At 40.3% G+C, this 20858-nt stretch overlaps 1 protein-coding gene across 1 annotated transcript in view; it reads right to left on the reverse strand.

The window, feature by feature from the left end:
• The window catches only part of si:dkey-215k6.1 (transmembrane protein 132C), a 289465-nt gene that overhangs the window by 52033 nt on the left and 216574 nt on the right, over nucleotides 1-20858 (reverse strand). The window contains 1 exon segment of the mRNA XM_034238564.1: nucleotides 1664-1807. Coding sequence (XP_034094455.1) covers nucleotides 1664-1807 — 144 coding nt within the window.

The raw sequence follows: 20858 nt of genomic DNA on the forward strand, positions 1-20858 counted from the left end.
AAACCGATATAAACCTGCGGCGGAAACCCCTCTTGTCTGTCAGTGAGTGTGATTATTTTATAAAAGTAACGAAGTAACGCGTGTCGGGGCAATGTTAGTAACTGTAGTGTAATTACTGAATTATAAAAGTAATGCGTTACACTACTCCATTACCGACATAAGTACTATTATTACAGTAACGCGTTACTTTGTAATGCGTTACACCCAACTCTGGCCGTGACCTCTGACCTCTTTGTGAAGGGGATTAAGTGAACAAAAGATGAATAGTGATGAGATGCATCAACGTTTAGACATTGTGGTTTTCTGCAGACAGCCCCTTTAAACTTTGTTTCATTTGATAACATCAGATGAATTTGTTGAGGGGAAAAGCTTTATTTGTCTCCTGATTCAAAAAGTCAAATACATCCAGTGTTCCAACAGAGAGTATAGATTTCTTCACATACAGTACGTTTATACGGTTATTTTGCAACAGCATGTTCACACTTTTGACTATGTTTCCTACTTAAATCAAGGAGGGGACAAATACTCTACCTCACACATTCAGAAAGTAAGAGTAACGCGAAAATGTTTTGTCCCCTTTGGAGGAATACATATATGAGTGGGTATCCATTTTGTTTGCTCTAAAGAAATAAGGATGTGCAGCATATCGTAGGGTAGCTTGCCATGAAGGACAGAAAGAAGAATACTGCTAGCAGGTAAACGGAATATTTAAATATATATTTTGAAATAAATAACACTAAAAGAAAATGTTGTTTACAAGAAAACTCTACAGGGCCCTTTCTAATAAGCTGAATGTAATGGCCTTCATACAAATATTTTGATGCAGTATGTTAACCAACACTTTTCCATATTGCCTGGAAACTGAAAAACATGAACCTTTACACATTTTATTCATTCACGTAAGGATGGGACTTGAGATGCACATCAGTTGCAGAGTAATCTGTGTATTCAGAGTTTAAGATGTGTTCATGTTATTTTACTAATCCGGCTTTACTTTACCAAGACACTGAACCACATGTACAATAACCCTTCCCCCCCCCGTCTACCAGGAATAAAACAAAAACAAATATGTTGCATGTTGTGTCCAAAAAGGTGCAAAGTTCCCAACATATCCTACAACATTCCGTAAACAGAAAGTGATATTTTAAAAAGCCTTCACACTGTGATGAGTGTCTCATTATGCTCTGTTGCAACACAAATCCTCCAATATTTCAGATTATAATGATGATTCAAGATGGATCCCTTGCTGTGAAAAATACCCCCACGTTTACCTCCACACATAATTATAATTTCCGTCTTACTTTTTAGATGTTGTTCGTATTTTCAACACTCTTGAGCAATGCTTTCTTAATCCATGTTTCCACTGACTTCATGTTCAATCACAAAGAAAAATATCAACTGGTTTACTTTAATGTCTTTCCCTTAAATGCACTGCTGGCAGCAATGTAGACCAATATACATCAGTTCAAATCGAGCTGTGTTATGTACAGAGTTAAAAAGACAACCTGCTAAATTATTAAGTATGTGTCTTCTTCAGATAAGCGTGTCTAATTTGTTGTGTATATGAATATTCCTGTGTGATACTGCAGATGTGTGTGTTGAAATTAATACAAGAATAGTTCCCCTGTATGTGTTCCTCTCTGTGTGGAATCTGAACACGTACCTTGAGAACGTCCACGTCTGTCGAGCTGCAGGTGACAGAGTTTGTCCACCTCCCTCACCTGCCGTCGGTTTCTACGGTAACCAGTTTGATGGGCATTGCGACGCGCCGACCGGTGAGAATGGCTGTGTTCACCACCTCTGTGTCCTACAGAGAGGAAGAAAGAGAGAGAAAATGTTGCTGTAAAAAAGTAAATAGAAAAGGAAACTTCTTCAACTTGCAGTTTGTTCCTGTTGGTACTAATTAATAGTCTACAAAGTATTTTTTTATAATATTATTCTATTACCACAGCCCTGAAATCAATATTTTTAAAGCTTGAAAGAGCTGGTGGTCTCTTTTTGCAGACAATTTTGATTACATTTTCAATATTTAATTTTTGCTCAAACAAGACTTGAGTTGATTACATTATTGTGAACTTCTTTATTAAGCATTTATCCTAATTATTTTTTTTGACAAATGTGTTTTCTCATTATTTTTCCAACATATTCTCCCCAATAGTGTTTCTATTGACACCTAACTATGAGTGATTTAGCATATTTCTGGTGATGGATGCAGCACGGGAGACAGGAATAAACAAGTAGCGAAGGCCAGGGGAGAGATTTAAAGGAAGGAAGAAAGAGAAAGCGTTGTGATTATAAACTCTGCGATTAATGTAATCAGCATGATTACAGTACGTTTGATTAGATCCTTCCAATGAAAATAGCACAAACAACCCAACCCACACACACACACACACCTCAGAGTGCAATCTGCCAACGTCAATCTTGATTATTTGGCATTGAGTTTCCAAGGGGGCATTTATCACCGCCAACGCACTCGCACAGGCGTGATTATGGGGGGTTTCTCCGGGCACACTGTTTCTGGATGGCAAGTATGTTTGAGTGATTCTGCTATTTAACTCTGGTGGAATTCAGCTGAGCGTATAGGATGCCAACCGAGGCGATGAAGAGGAAAGCACAGAAGAAGTGTTTCGCAATGTCCATAGTGAATGCATTCAGACACAATTTGCTTTTACATTGTTTCAATCCAAAATGTTCAGCCCCTTGGGTTAACATGAATGTTTTTATTTGTATCTTTGAGAGGGTTTTGCACTTTGGTTATACTTTTTTAACTGGCAGATATTTTACTGAAGAAACATATCATGCTCCTTTTCAGATTCACATGCTTTAATGTCCAAAAAACCAGTGACGTAGCTGTGGGTGGGCCTGGGCCCACACACATGCACATCTGGCCCACCCACAGCCAATCAGCGCGTCATAGCGCAGAGCTGGGAAGCCCAGAAGGAAGTGCCACAAACGGCAGTTCATCTAGTGGCCATCAGTTTATGCTTATGTTCAATTAGTGGCATTAAAAATTATTAAAGTCATTAATGAAGTGTCAGCTCAGACCCCCACGCTTAATAAGTCTCCTCCTGGCCCACCTACATTCTCCAGGCCCACCCACACAATAATTCCTGGCTACGCCACTGCAAAAAAACTATAATATATTATCATACTTTTATTCTGAGAGGTCCTGATTAATCTGGCATTTGTGTTACTTTTAAATTATGTATGCATGTTTTCTTTGGGATAAATGTACCTATTTATGTCTCAATAAATAAATAGTATGTTTATTCGTCACATACATGTTGTGTTAATCTAGTGATGTAAATTACATTTCAACATTGCTTTCAGCAAGGACAGACGAAAACACATTATATCAGGATAAGAGATGAAAACCATTAATGATGTATGTAAAAATACATGTAAAACACATGAACAGACATAGCTGCACATGCTTTGTATTAAATTCCACATAACAAACCAGAAACAGAAGGCAGAGCAAACAATGTTGCTTATCTCACAAGTGAAAATAGCACACCAGGGCAGAGAAACACACTCGCAGACATGTACACACACATAACACAAATGCCCCTAACAAGAAAGGACCTCTAAGGCACACACACTCACACTTAGCACGACACTCAAGGGTTTAAGCGCATGTGACCAGCGACTAGTGGCCTAATGCCCTATTCTTCTCTGCCACACACCACTGTGACCTTTACCTGATGAGATCTCTCAAACACACACACACACACACACACACACACACACACACACACACACACACACACACACACACACACACACACAACACACACACAGAGCTACCATTATATGTGTTCCTCTCTTTTTCTTAAACTCGGCTCAGTTTTCTGAAATCAGAAATAGATAATATAGAAGATAGTTTTGCAGGTTCAAGGTGAGATACAGGTGAGGAGGAGGAGACATGGGGACAAACAGGATTAAAAGCATACACAGATGAAAGAGGGAACGCAGGAGAGGAAGATGAAGGGCACGTAAAAAATAGAGGTGCCGAGAAAAAATAATGACGATTTTGCCTTGGGGAGAGGAGAGCAGATGGGGGGATAGCAACATTAAGAAGTGTTTTGTTAGTATGTAGCCTATATCGTAAATGTATATTAAAATGTCTGTGTGTGTGTGTGTGTTTGTGTGTGTGTGTGTCCCGGGGCAGTAGTCTCTTGGAGGCTAGTAGTGCTACAGATATCATCATGTTTCCATCTCTGCTTTTGCACCACAGGCTAAAGAAACAACAACAAGCGGGGAAATGTGTAGTTTTGTAAATAGAACACATTTTATTGCTACCTCCTGCAAAAACCTTACATTATTTTTATTGCTTTAACTAGAGGCTGGGTAACAGTAGTGGCTAATAAGTACTTTTACTTTGCGTGTTCAGTTTTTCTCTATCTGTATTAAGGTTCTACCAGCAGAGATGTTTTGTACAGAATCCTAATAGTGGCAGAAATGGTTAAAAACAAAAAAACGCCACCAAAGATGGACAATTCAAAAGCAATAGAGAATCCATCTTCACCACAAAGACGTGATTTTTAACTCGAAGATTTGAGGGAACACTTAAAATTGGTGAGCAATGCTAGTAATTCATAATGCTAACATTAGATCTTTGCAGGCTAACTAGTGCTAGCATGTTACCTTTTGGATAGAAAGTTAACAGATATGAAACAATAATAAAACAACCCTTACATCACAAAGCGTAAATAAGTGCAGAACAAATGATTGCTGTGCTACTTTGGGCCTCAATTACCATTCAAAGGGATTTCTTTGAAGCACGGGTTAACGCACATCAGCTGACCTCAGTTTGTGACTCTCCCTCTGCGTTTAACACGACAAACACTATTGTTGGTGAATAAGCATCTCCAATAAGTATTTAGAGGTGATTAAATGATATCCCTGTTTAATCATAACTAACGGATTCCCTGAGGAGAGTCAGATAAAAAATAATACAATACTGCTAATGATAACAGCAAGAGATTAACCTGTGACAGTCATCTTATAGAGTAGGTTGAATGGATGTTGACTGCATGTTCAGAAATCTGCCGTATTAGCTATTGCTTTACTCAACAAGCACATCGTTTCATGAACCCTATTAACCTTTATTACAACAACAAATGGAGTTAACTAGAACATACATAAACTACGGAGCCCTGGAGGGTTTTCATAGAGAGAAAATAAATAAAACGTGGCCACGTTTTACTTTCTCGTGCGCACGCTTTTGTAACTGCGCCACGAGTTACTTTCTCGTGCGCACGAGTTACTAAAGCTGTGCGCACGAGTTACTAAAGCATGCGCACGAGTTAACAAAAGCGTGGCCTTGTTTTGTGTGTGTGTGTGTGCGTGTGCTGTTCGTGGTCATTTGAAACAAATGCCGGTGATACACACGAAACACGCACACAGAGCGGAGCTGAGTACACACACACACACATCATTCGCCTCGGTGACAGGACATCTCCTTCATAAAGCGAGGGGGAATACTCTGGTAGTTCGATGTGTGTATAGGTGTGTGTGGTTAAACGTAGCAGCCTCAATCTCGCAGTGAAGTAGTAAACAGTAAAAGGCACAGCTCTTTGCAGCTGGTGCTTGCTCTTCTCAGATTCTGCTGGGTTACGTTACCTGCCTCCAGTGCCCTGTACGACGAAGCCAGTTCAACAGACCCTGGACCTGGACATGTTCGATTTACCCGGCTTAACTGACCCTAACAAACGTGATGTCGATAAGCGGTCCTACGAAGCTGGTTATCAACTCAGTAAATCAACCAGGGTTTCTCTGTCCGGCTGAGAGCGCGCTCAGGTGAAAGGGACGGGGTTAGCAACATTTGACCAATCACAACATGGAGACTAGTGCTGACAGCGCAGCGTCATACTTCATGAATGGAATAGTGTAAATAGCCCAATCCTGCTTCGTAGTACAGGCCACTGGTGCCGCAGAGATTTCATAAAGTGAAGGAGGTTTCCTTCTATAAAACAGCTGTGGGCAGCAGATACTGTGAGTCACGGACAGGAATCCCTCAATTTAAATAAAACGAGGCCACGCTTTAGTACTCGTGCGCAACGCTTTAATAACTCGTGCGCCACGCTTTAGTAACTCGTGCGCACGAGTTACTAAAGCGTGTGCACGAGAAAGTAAAACGTGGCCACATTTTATTTATTTTTTCTCTCTATGGGGGCTCCGTAATAAAACAAATCACAGAGAGCAGAATAAATGAGAGCAGAGTAAAATGAAACAAAGAGGAACACATTTAAAAAAAGAGAATGTGGAAAAAAAGGAGATAAACTAACCACAGCAGGAAGCAGAATATTAGAGAGAGTGCAAAGGAGACCAAACGAGTGACAGAGAGAGAAAAAGAGAGCATTTCATGCCTGTCCAAGGGAATTAGTAAGTGGCTCGTCAACAGCTGGCTCCCTACTGCCTTCAAAAGCTGCTCTACACTGCACTGAGATAAGCTCAGAGGAGGTGTGTGTGTGTGTGCGTGGGAAGGTCTTGTGTGTCAAGTGCTTCTATGTATGAATGAATGTGAGTTCATAGGTTCCTGCACACGATTGCATGACTGAGTCAGAGTGATGTGGAAATAAAGAGGGAAGAGCAATAGAGAATGAATGTGTGTGTGTGTGTGTTTGCGCGCACATTTGCATCTTGTACGTTTATGTGTGTGCATGGGTGCAGAGAGAGAGGAAGTCTAGGAAACAGCCCCACTCTCTGCAATGAAGCTTATCCATGCATATGAGGAATGTGTGTGTGTGTGTGTGTGTGTGTGTGTGTGTGTGTGGTGTTGTGTGTGTGTGTGTGGTGTGTGTGTGTGTGTGTGTGTGGTGTAATCTGTAAAGTGTGTCTGATATAAAGTAAAGCAACTAGAGTGAGACCACCCATCACAGGAACACACACACACACACACAGTGTTGTAAAAGAGTTGACACAGTGAAAAAACTGGAGCTTTCTGCTCTTCAAATTCTAACTGTGACTTACAATAAGAGCATGTAAGCAGTTCTCTTTATGTCTCGCCCTCCTCGTCACTCCATCACTCTCCTCTGTGTCGCTCTGTCTTTCACTCACTCTCTCACACCACACACACAACACACACACACACACACACACACACGCACGCACGCACGCACGCACACACACACACACACACACACACACACACACACACACACACACACACACACACACACAAACATGGGAATCACTTCCAGTCCATTTGGAACTGCTGCCGACCGAGACTGTGTTTCAGACCTTTACACACACTCACACATTTACACACAAACAGAAGCATATCAACCCGTTCTACTTTTCTCCTCAGTCCTTAAATTGTCAAGTATCTTATTTGGGGGAAATTGCTTGGAACGTATACGAATACGACTGAGTGCTTTTGCTCTTAATGTGACCTTTTCACATTGGTCTGATAACACGGTGGCCTGGGGCTGCGGATTCTGCTACTCTTTCTAACAAACTGAAATCTTTAAATAGTGTAATTTGAGGAGGAATTCTAAAATCAGGCCTATACAGTAATCCATTTTAAACATAGGTGAGTAACTTTTCCCCCATAAAATGTCATTAAGATACCTAACTGCTTGTCCACATTTATATTGATGTGTGTCTAGCATTCCTATAGGCAGATTGAGTTCAATGAAAAGCAATAATTCATTTATTCTTTGTCCCTATATTCCACGATTGTTATTTACACTCACATACAGTATACGGTACATATGGGCACATACTGACACCATATACACATTGTTGAAGCCACCAAATGACATACAAATATTTGAAAGCCACTTCATTTATTGAGATACCAACAATAATTGAATGTGTATAATTGTAAATGGAGTGGCCATTTGTATCAGGAAGCTAACACGTTCTCTCCAGTTACCGACCTTGCCCTTTTTTCGTTATTTACAAATGACTGTTTTTAATCTCTCAGTAAGCATAAACATAAAACATAAAATATGTGGGATCGAGCAAAGAAAACATAAAATAAGAAAGAGGAATACTATAAAAAGACTGTTGTAGAAGAAGAAAGGGTTGTGAGAGGAATGGAAAAGAGAAGCAGGGTTCAAGGATAAAGGAAAGGAGAGAAAGGCAGTTTTGTCATTAGGAACCTTCCCTTATGTCTTGACACACGTAGAGCTAAAGGGTGGGCTACAGGTTAAGTAACAGTTTGTTGGATGCTTTATTGAGCGTTTGGACCAGGGGCAAAGCAGTGAAATACTAAATAGTGTGTTCATCTAAATTATGTACATTAAGTGAGAGAGCAGGGCAGAATGATAAAGAGGGAGAAAGACATACATAAAGAAAAATAAGCATTTAAGAATGTGGCCCAAAATAACAGCTTCTGCCTTTTATCACATCAGCTTTCTTTGGATGCTCATTATACACTGCTTTTTCCATGAGGATTCTCCTCACCTCAACAGGAAATTGCTGGTTTATGTTTCTGTATCTAGTTAATCCAGAGTAAGACACCAGCATTAAAGAAGCTTATGTGTGTGTGTGTGTGTGTGTGTCTCTGTGTGTGTGTGTGTGTGTGTGTCCTAGCATACTATACTTGTGGGGACCTAAGTCACGTGTGGGGACTCGCCTCCCTTATGGGGACATAATGGAGGGGACTCATTCATTTTTAGGGTGAAAGACTTGGTTAAGGTTAAGGGTTAGGGTTAGGCATTTGTTGGTTATGGTTAAGGTTAGGATAAGACTCCAGGAAATGTATGTAAGTCAATGTAATGTCCCCTGAAGTGATGTATACATGGTGTGTTGTGTGTGTGGGTGTGTGTGTGTGTGTGTGCGTGTTGTGTGTGTGTGTGTACATGAGTTACATACAGTTAATGTACCATGAATAAACATCTGTACTGAGAGGCCACAGCAAAAAAAACTATAAATACCAGGTCATGCATGCAAGTATGTACGCTGTTTATTGCATTACATATGGCATTCATAAGCAATAAAGTTAGTGAAGGTGTGCATGTGTGCAAATCAGATGTTCAGGATGTTTACTGCTACCAATTGCATTTTCACCGGCTGGGTTAACACATTAATTGAGGTTGTTTCAAGTCGAGTTATCTTGCTGCATTGACTTAAACGTGGTTTATGTCTTAGGTGTCGTTTTAATCTAGCAACATATGCAGATATATCCAAAGACATCATTGGTTAACCATTAAGGACAATAGGAACATCAAAAATTAAAATATAAAATATAATTTAATATAGAAACATATAGGTTTGACTATCAAGTATATATATACTATGTATATACTATATATATACCATATATATACTATGTATATATACATATAAAAAGTGGATATTAACTTTAATAACTGTCATGAACCGGACTTTTCGTTTAATATGTATTTTATTTTACTTCCCTTTAAAGCTATTTATTTTTGTTTCACTCTGCTGTCACTTTTGTCCAACCTGTATATGCACAAAGTGATTTCTGTGTGAGCATCTGGGTGCCTGCTCATGTGTGTGTGTGTGTGTGTGTGTGTGTGTGTGTGTGGTGTGTGTGTGTGTGGTGTGTGTGTGTGTGTGTGTGTGTGTGTTGTGTGTGTTGTATGTGTATGTGTGCTTGTGTGTGGCTGTGTGTGTGTTTGTTGGTGTTGTGTGTGTGTTTTGTGTTGTGTGTGTTGTGTCTGTTTGTGTGTGTGTGTGTTTGTGTGTGTGTTTGTGTGTGTGTGTGTTTTGTGTCTTTTGTGTGTGTGTGTTTGTTTTGTGTGTGTGTGTGTGTGTGTGTAAGGGCTCAGCTGTGAAAGGAAAATTGGTTGAAGGCACTTAGCTGCAATTTACCACAGACCCATTAAACACATCAAGTGTAATCGTACTTTCTATGTAATTGTGTGTATGTGTGCGTGCCTACTGTAAAATGTGGCGCTGTGGCCCTGCACAGTATTTTAAATGTACAAGCCTTAATATACTGCACATGCTCACTAAGAAATCCAAGTATTCACCTACACACACTGAGTTTGCCTAGTTATAATTCCCATGTGACAGTATTAAATGAACACATTTTACTTTAGATGTAGCCGAAAGAAAAACGTGAAAATAGGGGCAGTGACATCAGTTGGGATAAAGGCAAATGAATAAAGCTAAAGCATTTGGAACAAAACTGTTAAACTGATAAGAAATTACCTTCACCCTTATTATCATCACAGTATTCTTGTACAATTTAGAAAATGGAAACAGTTCAGAGAAGCTACAAATTATTGTATTATGTCTAAACAGTTACATCCGACCATCAAACATTAAGCCAATCATGTCAATTATCATTGTCAGTTATTTCTATAATTATTTACACATTATAAATATTTGTTTCCCTAAAATTGTTGTTTGGAAAAACCTCTACTCACTAGCCTAAGTGGCATGCAGTAATACCTACACTGAATTGTTTTCACTTCACCATGTTGGTTCTGTTTCAGTCCTCATATATCTCCCTTTCTCTTCTTGGAGAGACTCAGAGAAGTTAGCTTGTTTTAGCATTTGGTCTTGTTGAAGTAAATGAACCTTGACTTCAACTGATATTGTAATTCAGCAGAGCTGCTGCGCGCCACCACATAAGTCAATACTGTTAAAGAGAGACTGTCTTTCTAATGTGCAAACTGTTGCCTCATCAGTTTCTCACATCTATGAACACAGACAGCCTGCACAAGTGTGTGTCAGTATGCGGTTGTCTTTGAGTTTTTAGATAAAGAAAATATAAGTAAAGTGTGCACATAGAAGAATGGAAAAGTATTTTGAGTGTCTGATGCAGCACATGTTATACACCACTCTCTTAACTAGTGATAGCCATAGATGTGTTGCTGTTAGTATTATATAATGACGGACATATTACAATGAAAGAGTAACATCATGCTGCCACATTAATTGTTGTACAGCATTATCTCTTTCCATTTGGTAAAGGTTATATTTTCTACCTATGCAAAAGAAGGTAAGGTAACATTGAAGCATTATTTGACCACAATAGCCTCGCTAAGAAATAATCTGGTTTCCTAGACTGCAAACTGGACACAGTCACAGTTGACAGCTGGCCTGTTATAGCTAGTAAATCAATAAGTCTCAGTGGTAATGAAATCCCCGTAACCTAAAATCCAATTATTTAACCAGTACTACCTGTGCCGTGACACTGAAAGTCAGAAAATGCTTTGTCGTCATTTTTAAGACAAGATCCCTGAGGCACAAAATCCCAAACTGACTGAGACTAAGTTCAATCACTCCAACATCATACCACAACAATTATGCATAAATGTAGGTCCTGTGTTTGCCAGTCTAACAGTTCTTCTAAGCAGCTAACATCAGGAAAGTTAATTACTTTCTCCCAGAAAGCCCTTCTTTGTCTGCCTGTACTCATTATCTATTCAACCCTACCTGGCGGAATTTTGTTTTCTGATTACCAGCTGTGCATGTCCTTCTGTCTGCTGGTTCTGTTGTTTACCTGATTCAAACCTGCCAACTGATGTGCCAATAAGGCGCATTTTAACCTAGCTGGCTGTCCTGATAAATCTCCTTTTGGGTGCATTCCTGTCCACCAAAGTTCTGCCAGTTGTGGTAGGAATCAAATTAGGGGAATAATTGCTCCAAAACACAAATACAGTTTCCAGTTTACTTGTTTATACCACAGTCAGTCAACCCTTAGATGCATAAGTCAGTTAACCAGTGAGGTGGTTTTCTTGAAGTATCTTTGTAATTACATTTTTTTTATCATTTCATATTCCAGCTATTCCTCAAAAAAACATGTTTTGGATATCATGCCATTCACAAATTAAATTACAATTTTAAGAAATTGTAGTTTTTGTATTACTACCCCAAGCTTCCATAAGTGGGTCAAAAATGACACGCATGCATTTTCTATGGAATCCTATGGGATTGATTCTTATCACCTGTGGCTGTCAGGAATACATTTACTGTAGACCACACAGACTACATCACAAGTGACACCTCTCAGGAAGATTGTTTTACACAGCAAGATCTGATACCTGTCAGTATAATAATAATAATTGTTGTGGAAATAATTATCATAAGACGCCAATTAGTAACATACAGGACAAACCTCGATGTCTGTTTACCTTCTTTAAGGACACAGGCGGCTTAGCCAATAATGTTATTGTTCCCATTCTGTGACCGGTCAATACTGGGATACAGATGGTCTGTGTTGTGGGTACACTGGGACACTTCCTTCTCTGTATTTGTGGACTCCAAGGTAAAATCTTCGAGGTCATAAGTGTCCGAGGCAAGTAGCTCTGTGTTCCCACACTGTTTAGGCTATCTCCTCAAATATGTTGTTTACTCTCTGCGAAACCAGTTAGATGGGCTGGCAAGAGAGAGGCTCTCCAGAATTGACGTGGCAACTCTACCGTGAAGTCAGAACCTCTGACTCTTGGACTTGTGATGTGAATCCTCCGGCCGTTAACTCCAAATAAACCATCATGTGTTTGACATCAAAGCTACTGCTCTTCCCGTGTCTCCTTCCTGAGTCGGTGACTCCCACTGCATAGCTACACAGAAGTTTCCTCTACAATAATAATAATAATAATAATACATTATATTTGTATAGGGCTTTTCGGACTCAACATCACTTTACAATATAAGGGAAGGTTAGGGTGGACTATATATAGGACTATCAAACTTGATCAACCGGCATGGATTGATGGGGGGTGGGCTATGAGTAGACAAGAGGAGAAGAGATGAGTTTTGAAAAGGGACTGGAATACTGTGAGGGTCTCAGAATAGCGGAGATCTTTGGGACGATATGTCCAAAACGTTTTTTTTCAAAATGTAACAAAAATGTCTAAAATTATAAATTGTGAAAAATTAAATATAAAATATTTCTAGTGTGAACCAAAATACAATACTAAATATTATACAAGTGATTTTTCTTAACCAAAATGGCATAAAAACACACATTATTCTAATACGGGTCCTTTTAGACCCACTTATGGAAGAGTGTAGGGTCCAGTCACTCGTGCATCTAAAGGTTAAAAAGAAAAGGCTCAATGTGAGACAGAAACACTGACTGAGAATGGAAAGGTTGAAGAAAGACAGAGAACGATTGGGAAAAAATAAGAATGTGGAAGAGAGATGATGGAGTAATGAGAGAAAAATAACTCTGTACAAAGGCTATAGAAGAAGAGGGATGGGAGAAGGGAGGGGAAATGTGAACACAGGAAAAGAAAGATCATGAGGTCTAAATACTGAAGAGGAGGAGAAAATGAGGGAGAGAGAGACAGATGAGGGAGGTGACAGCTGGGCGAGCTGCCTAGACAAGATAGAGGTTTTGGACCGTGTGTGTGAGTGTGTAGATGTGTGTGTGTGTGTGTGTGTGTGTGTGTGTGTGTGTGTGTGTGTGTGTGTGTGTGTGTGTGTGTGTGTGTGTGGATGTGTGTGTGTGTGTGTGTGTGTGTGTGGATGTGTGTGTGTGTGTGTGTGTGTGTGTGTGTGTGTGTGTGTGTGTGTGTGTGTGTGTGTGATATGTCAGGGATAAATGGCTATTATCACTATGACAATGTTAATTACAGCCAGACTATTAGGCCTGAGGAGTGCCGGCTCATTTATTTGGGTGCAACACAGTTGTGTGTGGGTGTCTGCATGTTTGAGTGTGTGCCTATAATATTTGTCTTATTTTTGATACTTGTGAAGTATGTGTATATGTGGTTGTGTGTATGTCTGTGGTTGTGTGTATGGGATTGCATCAAATCTATTTGTTAGACAGAGCAATTACTTCAGGCTTTGGCCAAACGCTTAAATGTTTCTTGTGATCATTACTAGCTGAGCTCCAGCTAAATCCCACTCTCTCATTCTGAGTTATTTTAAGACTTTCATAACCCATGTTTTCTCCCAATGGAGTCAAAAGATTATTAGTGCAGGGTAGGGCATGGTTTTCCCACATTTTCTTGGGAAAGTTATTGACTGAGCTCAAGTGTGTTCACACCGATAACAACACTGTATTCAGTATAGATTACATAAATAAACATAAATTGGCTAATTTGTGTGGGATTTAGAAATTGCCAAACATATCTTGAACTAGTTAAAAAATACTTAAACAACAACATCGTTTTTATCTGATAATTCACTCTTTAATAGTATATGCTTGACCGATTTGTCAATATTAACGACACACATATATGTATATATATATATATATATATATATATACATATGTAATCTTAATTCTTGAGGTTTCTCAAATAATATGTGTTAATGATTTCAACCTTAAGGTTACACAAAAGGTCGAGGAAGAAAGAATATATATCTGTGCATATTATTCAAATACGACACCATGGAAATAACTGCTTTGGGTTGTTTTTGTTATGAATGTCACAAGGCTCAGGACCCAAACGCACGACACCAGAAGCAGGTCAGGATTAACAACGTTTTTAATAAAAAGGCAAAAACACAAAACGCTCACTAGGAGGATCAAAACTGAGAAACTATAAGATCAAAAACGCTAAACAAAACATCTACTTGGATTATCAAAAACGTAACACAAAGAGTCTATCAAAAATATACTTAGCAAGGTCAAGGGATGACTGGCAGACTTGGTGAGACAAGACGAACTGGCACAGGACAAGGGGAGACGCAGACTATGGCCTTTTCTCATTTCACTAATCTCCCCTCCTCGACTCCTCGACTCCTCGGTCCTCCGGTAGTGACCCGTAAATGGATTTCAGTGCGCCATGTTGAAGGATATCTCATTTCTCTAAATGCTCTTCGAGGAAAGAGGATCGAGCGTCGAGGAGGCTCTCTGGAGGAGTTATAATCGAGGATACACTGATGGGTCCTCCGCGCCAGTCCGCTGATCCTCCGCGGATGTATTTAGTTTAGTAGATAACTACAAACAAAGAGTCGATATTTGTCTAAAACCATTTAGTGCTTCACATAATAAAATACACAACGGCTGTATCCTATATGCTTTAGGAGCTGTAGGTGTGTGTTGTACAGTGCGTAGATGCGGCGGACAGACAGGTCTCAGTTGGTTTGATGTCCTATGCTTACTTTTAATACTTGTAAATAAAACGTCCATCCATCCATCCATCTTCTCCCGCTTATCCGTGGTTGGGTCGCGGGGGTAGCAGTTCCAGCAGAGAGCCCCAAACTTTCTTTTCCCTGGCGACATCAACCAGCTCTGACTGGGGGATCCCAAGGCGCTCCCAGGCCAGCGAAGAGATATAATCCCTCCACCTGGTCCTAGGTCTACCCCTTGGTCTCTTCCCAGCTGGACGTGCCTGGAACACCTCCCTAGGGAGGCGCCCAGGTGGCATCCTAACTACGTGCCCGAACCACCTCAACTGGCTCCTTTCGACGCGAAGGAGGAGCGGCTCAACTCCGAGTCCCTCCCTGATGACCGAACTTCTTATCCCTAAGGGAGACACCAGCCACCCTGCGGAGAAAACCCATCTTGGCCGCTTGTATCCGCGATCTCGTTCTTTCGGTCATGACCCATCCTTCATGACCATAGGTGAGGGTAGGAACGAAAATGGCCCTGAAGACAGAGAGCTTTGCCTTCTGGTTCAGCTCCCTTTTCGTCACAACGGTGTGGTAAAGCGACTGCAGTACCGCTCCCGCTGCGCCGATTCTCCGGCCCATCTCACGCTCCATTGTTCCCTCACTCGAGAACAAGACCCCGAGATACTTGAACTCCTTCACTTGGGGTAAGGACTCATTCCCTACTTGGAGTGGACAGTCCATCGGTTTCCTGCTGAGAACCATGGCCTCAGATTTGGAGGTGCTGATCCTCATCCCAGCCGCTTCACACTCGGTTGCGAACCGATCCAGTGAGTGCTGAAGGTCGCAGACCGATGAAGCCATTAGAACCACATCATCTGCAAAAAGCAGTGGTGCAATCCTTAGTCCACCGAACTGCAGACCCCCTCCCCCATGACTACGCCTCGAAATCCGATCCATGTATATTACAAACAGGATTGGTGACAAAGCGCAGCCCTGGCGGAGGCCAACCCATTTCCGGTAAATAAAACGTGTGGCTCGTAATTTCAATTCCCCATTTACCAGAGCGGGGGGGGATATATCCAGTCTCTGATTGTGTTAGAGTGATCTCATACTTGTTTGATTCTGAAATTGTATATATTTATATAAATGTCCGCATCTGTAGCCTGTTATTGTCTCATTATACCGCACTATCAATGAATTAAAAGTAAATATATAAGTGGTCATGAACACATCTGTCCATCAGACAGAGGGCTGCTGTGCCTCCTGTCATCATTAATGGACGTCTCTTTAAAATGACCGCTCAGAGGAGAGGAGTTCTCATTTCTCTAACCGCCTGCTGCTTCCCCTCCTCGAGTCCTCCGCTCGCATCTCCTGTGGGCGGGACTAAGTCTCGAGGATAGGAGTCGAGGATAGGAGTCGAGGAGGGGAGTCGAGGAGGGGATATTAGAGAATTGAGAAGCCTTTAAGGTAAGGGGACACAGGTGGCAACAATTAAGGGAGGAGCTAACAATCACACTGGAGGGAAAACACACAAGGGCAGGAAGGGCTCTGAAACGAGAGGGAAAGGTTACTACAAAATAAAACAGGAAGTCACAAGACAAGGCAAAAGACAAAGGATTGAACTAAATGAATTTACTTAACAAATGTCTAGACGCCACAGTTTTGTTGTGGAAGTTTTTGCTTTAAAAGCATTCATTTTGTCTTTACAGCTTCAGTAATGAAAATGACTGAGAACACCTAATAGCTGTGTTTCTATTATCAGCTTTGTACTAGAGCTGAAGATATGTCAACCAATGAAAGAAACATAAAAGAACAGCTTTGTCAATTCTTGATAGCCTATTACTATCAAGGTCAAAAAGAAAACATGTTGCAAAATTATACAGTTAACAGTTTATATATGTTTGACATTATTACAATCATTATGTTGTGTGTAAACAGATATTTCAATCTCAAACGAAACTATTCACTGCAACGGCCAACATGTATACATTGTGTTTGATATGTCAGCGTTTATGGGGCGTAATTGCATGAACTAGCACAGCGTAATCTGTGTTGGTGTTAAGGATTGATGAGAGCTGAGAGCATGGATGGGAAGGTGTTGTTGAAGGTACCGTTGATCCTTGTGTGACTAATTCAACCCCACACTGTGCGATGAAACATGTCCAATTGATAACGTCAAGGCAATAAACTCCCAGCTGGTGGGTGGACTACAGTGTGAGCCTCTGATTGTATCAGGTACCATCTGTAGTGGGAGTGGGAGCTGTGAATTTGAGGCAGGATATTGTTGTTGAAGAGAAATGTTGTTAAACTTTCTCTTGTCTACTGTAAACATGATGGTTAACTGGCACATAGTACAATGGGCGCTGCCTTAAAATCGAATTACAATAGCTTTTAAATGTGTCTTATCTCAAAGTAAAACAGAATGTGGAATTTAGGCTTGATTGTGACTGAGCAAATACAATGCAATATCGAGTTGCATTAATTACAAAAAACAATATATATATACCCAAATACCTTTTGACCAATATGTGAAATACGTAAATACAAAACAACAATGAAAGAAGGAATATGTTGTTAAAGGGTCAGAACTTGAAACACATTGTTATTTTATTTATTTAACGTTGTCTACCCATAAGGAACAAGCTTACATATCTCAAAATGTATTTGTTGTTGCTCTTATTCCCTCTTTATTTTTGCATTTTAGTGTGTTAAAGCTCAAGGATAACAAAAACAAAATGGGTTTGAAAACAGCTTTCAGTCTGTGAAACTGCTTTGTGGCATAGCACTTATCCAGTAACAGAAAGGCCAACTTTAATGTCATGCCAAACTGGTAATGAACATCAGTTTAAAGACTATTGTGTTGAATACATAATTGTTAGAAACAATGATTTCAGTCAGCTAAGAATGTCTTCATTGACTATTTGTATCATAAAACTCTTCGTACCTGCAGCCAATGTCCTGCTGTCCCCGGCTGTCCCACCTGCCTGTCTATCACCACACTAATTGATGCTGCTAACAAGATGCTAACGAGCCTATGGGGTATCTGGGAGTCAATCACCCCGTTGCTGGGGCAATTAGCACACACCTAACCTACTTCTTCCTGCCCCAATGCCAGCATGGAAAGCAAAAGGTTGAATCTATGGACTGACACTCCCTCACACACACACACGCTTGTGTTTGCATCACAAACACACTTAAAACACACACACACACGCACACAGGTGCTAATAGGGCCAAATGGATAAGTCTTCTTGGGGACAGCGTTTAGATTTGCCAGTGGTAATTATGCTACGAGCTAATTAGAGCAGGTAATTATCCAGAGAGACTGCTGTTGTTGTAAGCCCTGCCTTAAACACGGATTAAAGGATAGTATAGGTGTATGGGTATAAATATAGGGGCCTACACTGTCTGTATATGTGTTTTATATATTTATATTGATATGTGAGTTTGTATTTTAATATATATGTATACATGTGTGTATGTAAACATGTTGTTTTATTATTGCATAGAAGAACGCATTTGTGGGGTTTGACCTTTAAATAATGAGATCAACGTTTTGTAGAAGTTATTTCAAATATTTGATTCTCACTGTATCTGTTATCGTTTTATAAAATAATTACATGTAATCTACATAAATGCCAAGTAATAACAGAAATGTACGACTTTAAATGTCTCTCAATAAAAAGGTTAATATGCAAAATATAATAGAGAAGTAGAACTTTTGAAATGTAATAACTACTTTGATAGCCATCACCCATAATCTTATGTGTATGTGTCATTTAATGTTATTTTACTTTTTCTCTAAACTTTATTGAAACTACATTACAGAGTAAACACACTGTGTATTTCACATACAACAGATCTCATCATAGTTAGAATTAGATACATATTCCTAAAAAGCACTACTGCTAACTGACGTTATAGATAAGTTATTCATGAAGACGTCAACATTAATGAATCAAAGAATATTATCTTTAATGTGTTTGTGTATTAGAAGCCTTTTTACTCTAATCCCTGCATATATTTATTGGATTCTTTATTTTTTGATCATCTAAAACATCCAATTTGTTCCACTGCGGCACTTAGGGCCAGTCCAAATGGATAAGGGCATCAGCTAAATGCCTGAAATACAAAATGGAAATGTAAAAAGCAGCTGACATTTCGCTATCCTCTTCACACATGTATGAAACGAAAGAGTGCAGAGGGAGATGGAGGGGAAGGGAGAGAGGGACGGGAATGGAGGCGTGGAGAGAAAGGAGAAAAAAGGGAGGGAGTCATTTTTAAGAAGTCACATTTTTAAGAAGTCACATTTAGAGAGGGGGAGGAAGAGAGATTGAACAGGAGGGGGAGGGATGAAGACATTAGATATGAAAGCTAACAGCCCACCCCCCCCTCCAAACCCACAAACCTCTCTTGCAAAGGTCCCAGAGAGAATTGTACTTTCAATTTCTACAGCACTAATTGCATTAGAACTGCCCTGCTCTATCTCCCCCACGTCTCTGACTCTCTTCTCTCTTCCTCTGTGCTCTCAGGTCTTCCCAGGGACTATTACATGGTGCTCTGCCCCTCTGCTGGGCCCTCCTCTTCCTCTCCATCTTCCTCTCTCTTCATGCCCACTTCTACCATTTTAGCTTGTCGAATGTCCTCCCTCTCATGCCATCTCTTTCTCTCCCGCCTCGCTTTATTTCTCCATCCTTCTCTCCCTTTGTCTTCTTTTTTTCATTTCTATCAATTAGTCAGACCCCTCCCTCATTTTTCGGCCCATTCTCTTTCCTGCCAACGCCTATCAATTCAACCTCTCCACCCTCTTCTCCCACTTGTCCCTCCCCCTCATCCTGCCTATTAAAAAAGACCTGTCAAATATATCGTTGTCCTCATTCTCCATCTCTCACGTCATCAGTCACTCTTTGGTTTCTCGTTCATTACTTGTACTCATTTAGTGTGAAGGCGAGTTTCAGTGTATAACACACATGTTCTCCTCTACCTCATCAGCAACCTTCTCCCTCTACTTTCCTTTCCAACAGGTTTTTCTTTCTCAGTGAAAACGTATTTTGTTTATGTGTGCAGCTGTGGTTGACCTACATTTTTTAATATTTTTCGTAAAAACGTTGCCATTTCCAAGCTTTCACCGTGCTAGAACGACTCTCCTTTCCCTTTTAGATTGTTGCTGATGTACACTCGAGCTGATGTACACCCCCCCCCCCCCCCCCCCTTGGCTTTAGTGGCCCATGAGAACACTGTGGTTTGGACTAAGAAGCTCCCCAGTGGGATTAAACCTAACTGGGCATGAAGGAGGCTGTCCTCAGCTTCTGATTTGGAGCATGAAAAGTTAAATCAGCAAATCTTGTTGGAAAACGTCTCTCTTCGTTACTGGGTTTGTCGCAGTTTATCTTTCCTGACTCTCCAGCAGGAGTTCATATCATTGACCATCAACATTTCAGTGGGTGTCATGTGGGTTTTCATCCCAACCTCAAACTGTAGTGAGGGATTCTGCTGTTCTCCTCCCTCTTTAAAAATGAAATACCATTGGTGTAAGGTTGACTTAAAAACCACGCTTGCATTGCCTTTCCGACCGTGATTACTCATTCCTCACCTACACTCTATTTGGTGACATACTATGAGTAAAACATGATTACAAGAGTACATTCTCTCCCAGGGGTATGTAACAGACACTTGTTGGAACTATATTAAAGGCATGAGAATTTGAACATCTGTGGATTTTTGTTAATTCTCTGCATTTTCCTTTTCTTGTTTCTCACTTAAATACAGCAGATAGAATACAAACAATGTGTTTTCATCAGAGTTTTCATTGCAAACTTCTTAGGAAAGGTTCGTTCAGACATTCTTGTTATGGCTAATGGAGATGTTTTATAAAACTGAATACACAATGAGTGACAGGCATTGGCTTTATG

The sequence above is a fragment of the Gymnodraco acuticeps genome, unplaced genomic scaffold (genome assembly GCF_902827175.1).
Source record: "Gymnodraco acuticeps unplaced genomic scaffold, fGymAcu1.1, whole genome shotgun sequence".
NCBI lineage: Eukaryota > Metazoa > Chordata > Actinopteri > Perciformes > Bathydraconidae > Gymnodraco > Gymnodraco acuticeps.